Raw genomic sequence first — 10,996 nt, 5'->3', positions numbered from 1 at the left:
GTATAAAAAAGGACAGAAACCATAAAGAAGAACCAGTCAGAAATGAAGAATACAATAAATGAAATGAAGAATACACTAGAAGGAATCAACAGTAGATCAAATGAAGTAGAGGATCGAATCAGCAAGTTGGAAGACAAGGTAGCAGAAAACATCCAATCAGAACAGCAAAAAGAAAAAAGAACCCCCAAAAATGAGGAAAGTTAAGAGACTTCTAGGACAACATCAAATGTACCAACATCCATATAATAGGGGTACTGGAGGGAGAAAATAGAAAGCAAGAGATTAAGAACCTATTTGAAGAAATAATGACAGAAAACTTCCATAACCTGATGAAGGAAATTGACATTTAAGTCCAGGAAGCACAAAGAGTCCCAAATAAGAGGAACCCAAACGGACCTACACCAAGACATATTATCATTAAAATTCCAAAGGATGGAGACAAAGAGAAAATCCTAAAAGCAGCAAGAGAAAGGCAGTTAGTTACTTACAAGGTTACTCCTATAAGAACGTCAGCTGGTTTTTCAACAGCTGATTTTGCAGGCCAGAAGGGACTGGCACGAAATATTCAAAGTAATGAAAAACAAGAACCTACAATCAAGACTGCTCTACCAAGCAAGGCTATGAATTAAAATTGAAGGTGAGATAAAGAGCTTCCCAGACAGGAAAAAAGCTAAAGGAATTCATAATCAACAAACCAGAATTACAAGAAATGTTAAGGAGACCTCTGTAAAAAGAAGAGGGGAAACCCATAAATACAAACAATAAAATGGCAATAACTATGTACCTATCAATTGTCACTTTAAATGTAAATAGATTAAATGCTCCAATCAAAAAACATAGGGTTGCTGAATAGACACGAAAACAAGACCCAGACATATGCTGTCTACCCACCTCAAGATCAAATGACACACACAGACTGAAAGTAAAGGGATGGAAAAGATATTTCGGGCAAATGGAAATGAAAAAATAGACTTTAAAGCAAAGGCTATAATAAAAGAGACAAAGAAGGACATTAAATAATGATAAAGGGATTGATACAACAAGAGGACATAACTCTAGTAAACATTTACGCACACAACATAGGAGCACCTACATATATAAAGCAATTATTGACTGACATAAAGGGAGAGATTGACAGTAATATACTCATAGTAGGAGACTTTAATACCCTATTGACACCAATGGACAGAAATTCCAGACAGAAAATCAATAAGGAAACAGTGGGCTTAAATGACACACTAGACCAGAAGGATTTAATTGATATTTTCAGAGCATTTTGCCCCAAAGCAAAAGAATATATATTCTTCTCAAGTACACATGGACTGTTTTCCAGGATAGACCACATGTTAGGCCACAAAATAAGTCTCAATAAATTTAAGAAGACTGAAATCATATCAAGTGGCTTCTCCACAATAGTGTGAAACTAGAAATCAACTAAAGAAAAATACTGGAAAATACACAAACACATGGTGGCAAACAACATGCTACTAAACAATGAATGGGTTAATGTTGAGATCAAGGAAGAAATCAAAAGATAGCTAGAGACAAACATAAATAAAAACACAATGACTCAAAATCTATGGGACACAGCAAAAGCAGTTCTAAGACAGAAATTCATAGGAATACAGGCCTACCTCAAGAAACAAGAAAAATATCAAATAAACAATCTAACTTTACACTTAAAAGAACTAGAAAAAAAACAGCAAACAAAACCCAGAGTGAGTAGAAGGAAATAATAAAGATCAGGGCGAAATAAACAAATAAGAGTCAAGAAAAACAATACAAGAGATCAATGAAACCAAGAGCTGGTTCTTTGAAAGGATAAACAAAATTGACAAACCTTTAACTGAACTCATGAAGAAAAAAAGAGAGGACCCAAATAAATAAAATCAGAAATGAAAGAAGAGAACTACAGACTCCACAGAAACACAAAGGATTATAAGAAAATACTATAAGCAATTATATGCCAACGAATTGGACAATCTGGAAGAAATAGATATATTCTCCCAAGACTGAGTCAAGGAGCAGCAGAAAATCTGAACCAACCAATTACCACCAAAGAAATGGAATCAGTAATCAAAAAACTTCCAAAAAACAAAAGTTTTAGACCAGATGGCTTCATAGGTGAATTTTAATCATTCAAAGAAGAATCAACACCTATTTTTCTCAAACTATTCCAAAAAATTCAAAAGGAGAAAGGCTTCCAAACTCTTTTTATGAGGCCACCAGTACCATGATTCCAAAACCAGAGAAAGACAGAACAAAAAATGAAAACTGGAGGCCAATATTCCTGATGAACACTGATGCAAAAATCCTCGACAAAATACTAGCAAACTGAGATGCAAAGTTGGTTTAATACCTGCAAATCAATTGTGATACATCACATTAACAAATTGAAAGATAACAATCATATGATCATATCAATAGATGAAGAAAAAGCATTTGACAAAATCCAGCATCCCTTTACGATAAAAACTCTCAGCAAAGTGAAAATAGAGGAAACATACTTCAACATAATAAAGGCCATATATGACAAACCTACAGCTAACATCATACTCAATGGGAAAAGGATAAAACTGATTTCCTTGAGATCAGGAACAAGACAATGATGCCCACTTTTACCACTTCTATTCAATATAGTGTTGGAAGTCCCAGCTACAGCAATCAGACAAGAAAGAAAAATAAAATGCATCCAAATTGGTAAGGAAGAAGTAAAACTATCATTATTTGCAGATGACATGATACTATACATAGAGGACCCTAAAGATTCCACCAAAAAACTGTTAGAACTGATAAATGAATTCAGAAGTTGGTTGCATTTTTATACATCGATGATGAACCATAAGAAAGAGAAGTTAAGAAAGCAATCTCATTTACAACTGTATCAAAAACAATAAAATACTTAGGAATTAAATTAACCGAGGAGGTAAAACACCTGTTCTTGGAAAATTATAAATCATTGAAAAAAGAAATTGAAGAAGATACAAATAAATGGAAGTATATACCATGCTCATGGGTAGGAAGAATCAACATCATTAAAATGTCATACTATCCGAAGCAATCTATAGATTCAGTGCAATCCCTATCAAAATACCAATGGCATTTTTCAGAGAACTAGAACAAATAATCCTAAAATTTATATGGAATGATAAAAGATCCTGAATAGCCATGGCAGTCTTAAGAAAGGAGAACAAAGTTGGAGGTATCACACTACCTGATACTAGAAGGCTATGGTAATCAGAACAGCATGGTACTAACATAAAATCAGACACACAGATCAATGGAACAGAACAGAGTGCCCAGAAATAAAACCACGCCTATATGGGCATTTAATCTATGACAAAGGAGGCAAGAATGTACAATGGGGTAAAGACAGTCTCTTCAACAAATGGTGTTGGGAAAATTCGACAGATATATGCAAAAAAAAAAATGAAACTGGACCACGTTCTTATGCCATATATATAAACTCACAATGGATTAAAGACTTAAATGTAAGACCCCAAACCATAAAACTTCTAGATGAAAACACAGGCAGTAAACTCTGATATTGTCGTTAGTAATATTTTTTCCAATATATCTCCTCAGACAAGGGAAACAAAAGAAAAAATAAACATCAAACTGAAAAGTTTTGCACAGTATAGGAAACCACCAATAAAACGAAAAGACAACCTACTGAATGGGAGAAGATATTTGCCTATGATACATCTGGCAACGGGTTAATATTCAAAATTTATAAAGAACTCATATGACTCAAAATAACAAACAACCCAATTAAAAAATGGGCAGAAGATCCGAACAGATATTTCTCCAAAGAGGACATACATACGGCCAATGGACATATGAAAAGATGTTCAAGGTCACTAATCATCAGAGAAATGCAAATTAAAACCACAATGAGATACCGCTTCACACCTGTCAGATTGACTATCATCAATAAATCAAAAAACAACAAGTGTTGGCAAGGATGTGGAGAAAAGGGAACCCTCGTACACTGTTGGTAGGATTGCAAATTGGTACAACCACTGTGGGAAACAGTTTGGAGATTCCTCAAAAAATTAAAAAATAGAACTAGCTTTTGATCCAGCAATTGCACTTCTGGGTACTTATCCTCCCAAAAAAACAAAACACTAGTTCATAAAGATCTATGCACCCCTATGTTCATGGCAGTGCTACTCACTATAGCCAAAATATGGAAGCAATCTAAGTGCCCATCAACAGATGACTGGATAAAGAAGTTATGGTACATATACATAATGGAATATTACTCAGCCACTAAAGAAATAAAATCTTAACCATTTGCAACGACATGGAAGGACCTAGAGAGTATTGTGCTGAGAGAAATAATTCAGACAGAGAAAGGTAAATACATATTTCACTTATATGTGGAATTTAAGGACAAAAGAAACAAACAAATAAACAAAAACAGACTCAGATACAGAAAACAAACTGGTGAATGCCAGAAGAAAGTGAGTTCGGGGGCTGGGAGAAAAAGGTGAAGGGATGAAGAAGTACAAATTAATAGTTACAAAACAGTCATAGGGATGTAGAGTAGATCATAGGGAATATAGTCAATATTATTTTAATGATTATGTTTGGTGCCAGATGGATGCTAAGGTAATCGGGGAAATCACTTCATAAATTATATACATGTCTAACCATTGTACTGTATATCTGAAACTAATATAAAATAATTTTTTTTAAAGTAAAAAAAAGAACCAAGAGGGATGGGATCTTGTCAAGCTTATTTTTCAAAATATCCTCAACATCTAACAAAGTGTGCAGCATCTAGCAAAGTGTGCAGCATCTAACAAAGTGTGCAGTGTTTAAAAAATATTTGTTGGAGCAAGTAAAGAAAGGAAGAAGAGAGGCTTTCTCTTGACATCTCATAATTCCACAGACTCCAGTAATTCCTGCAGGGCAGAAAACCATCAAAGGCTTAGTCATTTTTGCTCCTTCTCTCACCTCTACTACTTTAACAAAATATGTCTAGAAAATAGAACATGAGCCCTGTTAAGTACTTCCATCAAAGTCAATGCAAGAGCCCTCCTCTGCTGGTTTTTCCCAAGAGACCCAGCTCAGCCTCATCAGACTCTGAACGTTCAAAAAATGTCTATTGTCTGCACATCTTTTTAGCTACTTCTATCTTCTGCTTGTCATCGGTTAACATGAATGTCCTATTCCTCCAAATAGAATATGATCCACTTAAGGGCAGATATTTGTCCATTCATTCATTCATTCAAAGATGATGGTGGCCTGGACTAAGGGACTATGTCTTAAATTTCTTTAATTCTTCAGACTCTGCCTTCCAATCTTGCACCTATAAGTTTCCAAGAACCGTAGAGAGCCCAGGAGAGCAAGCAATCCCACACCTCTAGCAGGTACAAGTGTGCAAGTCATAATCCTAGTGAGCACACTATGTACACAGCTGTTCTGATGTGCTCAACATATAGTAAGCATAAACTTTATTAAGTACCAATTCTTAATAAGAAGGTATTAGGTATCTTATTTCCATTACTTATATTTGTCCCTGGTTGTTGTTATTATTCTAGTCTCACAGATGAGAAAACAGGATCACAGAGGTTCGGTGAATTCCCCACAAACCTATTAGGTACTGGAGTCAGGATTGGAACTCAGGTCATTACAGCTCCAATATCCACACCATCTCCCAATGCAGGATGGCATTGCCACCCAGTCTTTAATCCTTAGCAAAGAGGCCACCACATCAACAACTCCCAACCTCCTCTATGAGCATTCATAAACCATTCCTTATCAATGGTTTTCTCCAATGATGATGTAAATTTCAAGGCTGAGCTACTCTAAGTCCAAACAAGTCTATCCCAGACCATCTTGGCCAAAACAGCTGCACCTTAATGGGGGTCTGGCAGGTGTCTGAATAGCAGTCTCGTCCTAGGTACTACACAGGCCTATGTTCAACTACATCCAAATTAATTCTTGAAAAAATTCATCATTTCTGTATTAACAGCAGCATATTTTTAGATATGACTACTGCACTCCTCATCCTCAAATCTGGATCTCCTAAGCCAGAAAAAGATGTCTGACTTTGATGTAGTGTGTTAAGAACAAGAAAAAGAAACCCTTTGTCAGTATAAGCTTCAGCCCAAAGGTAAGTGACTCTAAAAAAGACAGTCCCATGGAAGATGAGGCCATTCCTCCTTAATTTCAAGCAGCCTCTGATGCTTCCAACCCTTTTTTCTGAACTATTCTACTCAACTCCTGACTCCTCAAGGGGCAAAATCCTCAGAAACCACTACAGTAGTACTACTATTACTCCACAACCTCCCTCAAAGCCCCTTTTATCCAAAGAAAGGATTCAATTCCCTCTCTGCACCATTACCTTGGATTAAGTTTTGCTGAGCTACATGTTATGCAAAGATCTTCAAAGGCATTAAGACATCATTAAGACAGACACAGGCCAGGGCCTGGTAGAGTCTGGCATGAAGAAAGGGTGGAAACAAAGGTTCTATGGAATGCATGCATGCCTGGGAGGTAAGAGAGCCTTCATTTCTGCTTTGCAGAGGGTTGTTATCCACCCAAAATCCAAGCCCTTTGCCTCTTACCCCAGAACATTCCTGACTCTCCTATTTCTACTCACCATATGTTCAAAGACACTGGTTTAACATTAGCCTATGTCTAATAAAAACTGTATAGTAATTCTTCTTTAAAAAAACAAAACCAATCTATAATCAGCCTCTGTATATAGTACAACAGAACGAGAAGGATGAGAGAGCTCACTCCAGGGGTTTCTTTTGGGATGAAAGCCCAAATGTCTTGCAGCCATAATGATAGGTGTAAGACCCTGAGCCAGCATATTCTTTAGAACTTGGTTTCTTTAACAACAAAAAATGAGAATGTTTTAAAAGTATTTGGATGACATGTAGAGACCTATATGGAGTACAAATACTGTAGTACACACAACTCCTAGAAAAGGGCATGGTAGAAAGAGAAAAAAAAAACCTGGCTATTTTGGGAAAATTTGCTTCCCCTGAGATGGATGTGCTAGATGGAGAGAATGGGGGGAATCTTAAGTATTCCATACTCGAAGGAAAAAGATGGGCAGAATACAGTACTGGTGGCCTCTCCAATCACTCTATGCTAAAGGAGTAGAAGACTATTAGATTGACTGCCCATCCCAGATCTTTTCACAGGCTGACTGCCTTTGGGCTCTCTCCTATGGGCACTCAGACCTTGATTTGACATTTATTCCAAATTATTGTGAGGGCATAGTCAAGGAGTGGAGTTGGTATTTGGAACCACCACAGGACATCTGGGCCATATAAACTCAGAGGACAAAAACTAAAAACACTTTGAGCCTGAGTAAAAGATTGTAATCACATCACTCAAGTCAGAAGAAAGTCACGTGTGTTTTGTTTTCTTTTTGACCTTAAACATCTAACAAAAATGGACTTCACGTGAGTCAGCTGGGTCTTTTCATTACTAATTTTATGCATTTTAAAGCTTAACCTGATAATTAGAACAAAATTTTACAATGTTATTCTTTTTGTGCCTGTTTACCAACGTTTAAACAAAGCCAAGGGGCCTCAAAAAACACACAAGTCTCATATATTGCTGATGGAAGCAAAGGTCGTACAACTGTTCCAGAGTTGTGGAGTTATAATGTGGGTCTCACAAGTCCTCAAAACGTGCATACCCAAATATTTCTTAGTCTAGGGATCTATTCTAAGGAAACGATGAGGAATGTAAATAAAGATTAAGATACAAGGATACCCATTATAGTATTATTTATAATAGCCAAATATTAGAAAGAACTATAATTTCCAACCAATAAGGAAATAGATTTTCAATTAGAATACATATAATGGGCTCTTATGAAATCATTAAAATTATGATGTAGATGTGATTTCATCAACATAAAAAGATATATTTGCAATATAGTGTTAAATTCAATTAAGCAAATTTTCACTGAACACTTGCTACATGGAAAGCAGTGGGGAAATAGCAGTACATATAAAAGGCATAGTTCTTAACACCATAAACTTATGGCTGACCAAGAAAATCAGATATTGAAGAAGTAATGAGTAAGTAGTAATACTAAAGAGAAGTGTAAAGGACCATGAGAGTAAGAGCAAAGGGATTTAACCTAATTCGAGGGGGTCATGGAAGGTCTTCCTGAGAAAACGGTGCTTCAGCAGTAATGAAGGATGACAGAGGTCAGGCTGGCAAAGAGGCAGGGAGGAAGGACATTCCAGGAAGATGAATAGAAATTTTTTAAAATATACACATCAAAAAAAGCTATTCAACTGTGTATATATAAAGTCATTTATGTTAAAAAATATATTTTGTATCTATATATTTGTAAATGTATGTATATATTTATAAATTTGAAATCTGAAAGCTAAATAAATTATAATCTTATTTAGATGTTGTATTACATGCAATTTTTAATTTTTTTGCTTGCCCACACTTTCTAATTTTTTATCTATATATTTGTAAATGTATGTATATATTTATAAATTTGAAATCTGAAATCTAAATAAATTATAATCTTATTTAGATGTTGTATTACATGTAACTTTTATTTTTTTTTTGCTTGCCCACATTTTCTAATTTTTTTTTTGCAATGAACATATGTGAACAGTGGTTGGTTGGATGGATGGATGGGTAAGTGGAAGGAAGGATGAAAGGATATATAGTAACCAGATTCAAAACAAGGCTTTGGCTGGGCATGCATCACATTAGATTGCTTTCTTCTCCTGATTCTCTCCTCCTATCAATTACTAGAATCCAGACCTGCCCCCAAAGCATCTTCTCTATTTCTAATATCACCGTGATTTTGCTTAGGCACTTCCACTACCAAAGAGGCAAGTTTATTAGCAAAGAAGTGGAGCCAACACTATAAGTCACTGAAATTCCAAACAGATTCCTCTCTCAACAATGGACTTTCCAAACCACACACAGAGAGAAGAAATGACTGGCAGAAATAGTTATTGAAATTTTAGCTAAATAACAGTTGCAGACAAAATGAAGTATTTTTTTTTTAAAAAAAGAGAGATGGATAAAAAACATTACTACTAAGGTTTGAGAGTACTCTAAAGAAAATGAGGCTCAAAATTTTCAGGTAGTGAAATTATCTAGTTTTCCAGGCTACACTGTGGAATTCCTGGCCTAAAGTAAGATAAGAGTAGCTTGGTCCACTTAGCAGAGGCACGGCTCTGAGTTGAGACCAGCTCCTTCATGTGATGAGCCAATGAGGACACACATGTGAGGAACTCTCACAATGTAAGTACTAAGTCTCCTCCAATAGGAACTACACTTGCCCAGCACAGGCTGCACACTATATTAAGAAAGGGGTAAGAGTCTATTTAAGCAAAAATATGCCTACATTCATCCATTCTTAGCAAGCCCACATTCATTCTTTCAGCTTTTATTCACTGTCTCCTAAATACTAGGCCCTGTGGTGGGCACAGAGGATTCAACAGTGACAAGATATGGTTCCCAAGTGCCCAAAGTTCACATTCAAGTGCAAGAGACATTTCATTCATTCATTTAAAAACTATGAATCCTATTGTGTACCTGGTACTTAGGATATAGTAACAAACAAGTCCAACAACATCCCTGACTTCATAGAGCTTATATTCTAGTGAGAGACAGGTAAAAAAACACATGTAAACGACCAACCGACATGATTTTCAGATAGTGATAAATGTTATAAAAAATGTATAGTCAAGTTATAGGATAGAAAAGAGACATTGGGGAGCTACGGCTAGGGTGGTCAGAGGAGGCCAATCTGAGGAGACTTGAGCTGTAAATTGCAGGATGAGAAGCAGCTGATATATGAGAGACTACTGGTACTGCAGACACCAGGAAACAGACAAGAATGCAGAGTGATAGTGACCACACTCAGAGGAAGCACAGGTACTTGGCGAGCATGTGAAAGGGACACCTGACCCAGTCCAGGATCTCCCCCAGTCTAGCTGGCCTTCGGTCAGCAGTGATTTGTAGAGCACTACATGTACTGGTTCAGGGCAGGTCCTGTGAGGCTCTACAGACCGGAAGCTCAGCCCATGGGTTTCAGGAAATTCAATTTCAGAAGTAACACATGTAAAATAGTTGGACAAAGCTATGTGGTATGCTCCTAGGCTGGCAAAGGTGATAAAACTGAATGATTGATGATGAATATTCCTGTCTTACCCTCCCTCACCCCAGACCCCACTATCACTTCTCCAATTCTCCTGTAAAGGCCAGAGGAAGTCTACGACCCCTGCTTGGAAGGAAGGGCTAAGGAAGGATAGGATGTGAGCCAGCCAGTATAGCACTGGGCCAGCCATCAAGAAGCCAAGTTCCACTCATGCTCTGTGTGACCCTGGGCAAGGCCCTTCTCATTTCTCAGCTTCAGTGTCCCCCATCTATAAAATGAGAGACCAGAGGCCTGGGAATGAGCCCAATGGTTTATATTTTTCACAATCTCCCCACATGACCTCGATGCCTTCCAAAGTTTAAGAACTAATGGACTATAAGATTCTACCTTTTTTGCCTCAGAGGTGGACAAGAGGCTGCATTCCTGACTGGCCTGGCTGAGACTATGATTGCATCAAGTCCTCCATGGTGCAAAGCACAGTATCTGGCACATAGAAGCTCCTCATGGTAGATGTCACAGTCTTTCTTTCCTCCCTCCCCTCATGCTACCACCCTCAAAATTCTCCCAGGGCGCTACAGCCTCATAACCATGGGTTGTTTCCCCCTCACCATACCTGTGAACATCGCACAGAAGTAGGGGCTGCAGGCTGCCAGGACCACACGGTGGGCTTCTATCTCGACATCTTCTGCCACAATCATCACGTCACACAACAGCTGCTTACTGTTAAGACACCAGTGAGGGGACAAGATGGGTCATAGCACCAACACCTACCCCAGCCACACAAAGGTATTTTTTCTCCCACCCAGATTTCATACTATCACCATATAAGGCCGTCATAGAGACTTGCTCTATCTTGAGTTAGGCAGGGGGATGGACTCA

General features: G+C 37.4%; 1 protein-coding gene across 1 annotated transcript in view; it reads right to left on the bottom strand.

Annotated features, from left to right (window-relative positions):
• The window catches only part of KLHL3 (kelch like family member 3), a 233,156-nt gene that overhangs the window by 75,348 nt on the left and 146,812 nt on the right, over positions 1-10,996 (bottom strand). The window contains 1 exon segment of the mRNA XM_025040560.1: positions 10,731-10,837. Within this exon segment, the coding sequence (XP_024896328.1) occupies positions 10,731-10,837 (107 nt within the window).

The sequence above is a fragment of the Pteropus alecto genome, unplaced genomic scaffold (assembly GCF_000325575.1).
Source record: "Pteropus alecto unplaced genomic scaffold, ASM32557v1 scaffold78, whole genome shotgun sequence".
Lineage (NCBI taxonomy): Eukaryota > Metazoa > Chordata > Mammalia > Chiroptera > Pteropodidae > Pteropus > Pteropus alecto.
This window is presented reverse-complemented; position numbering and strand designations above follow the sequence as displayed.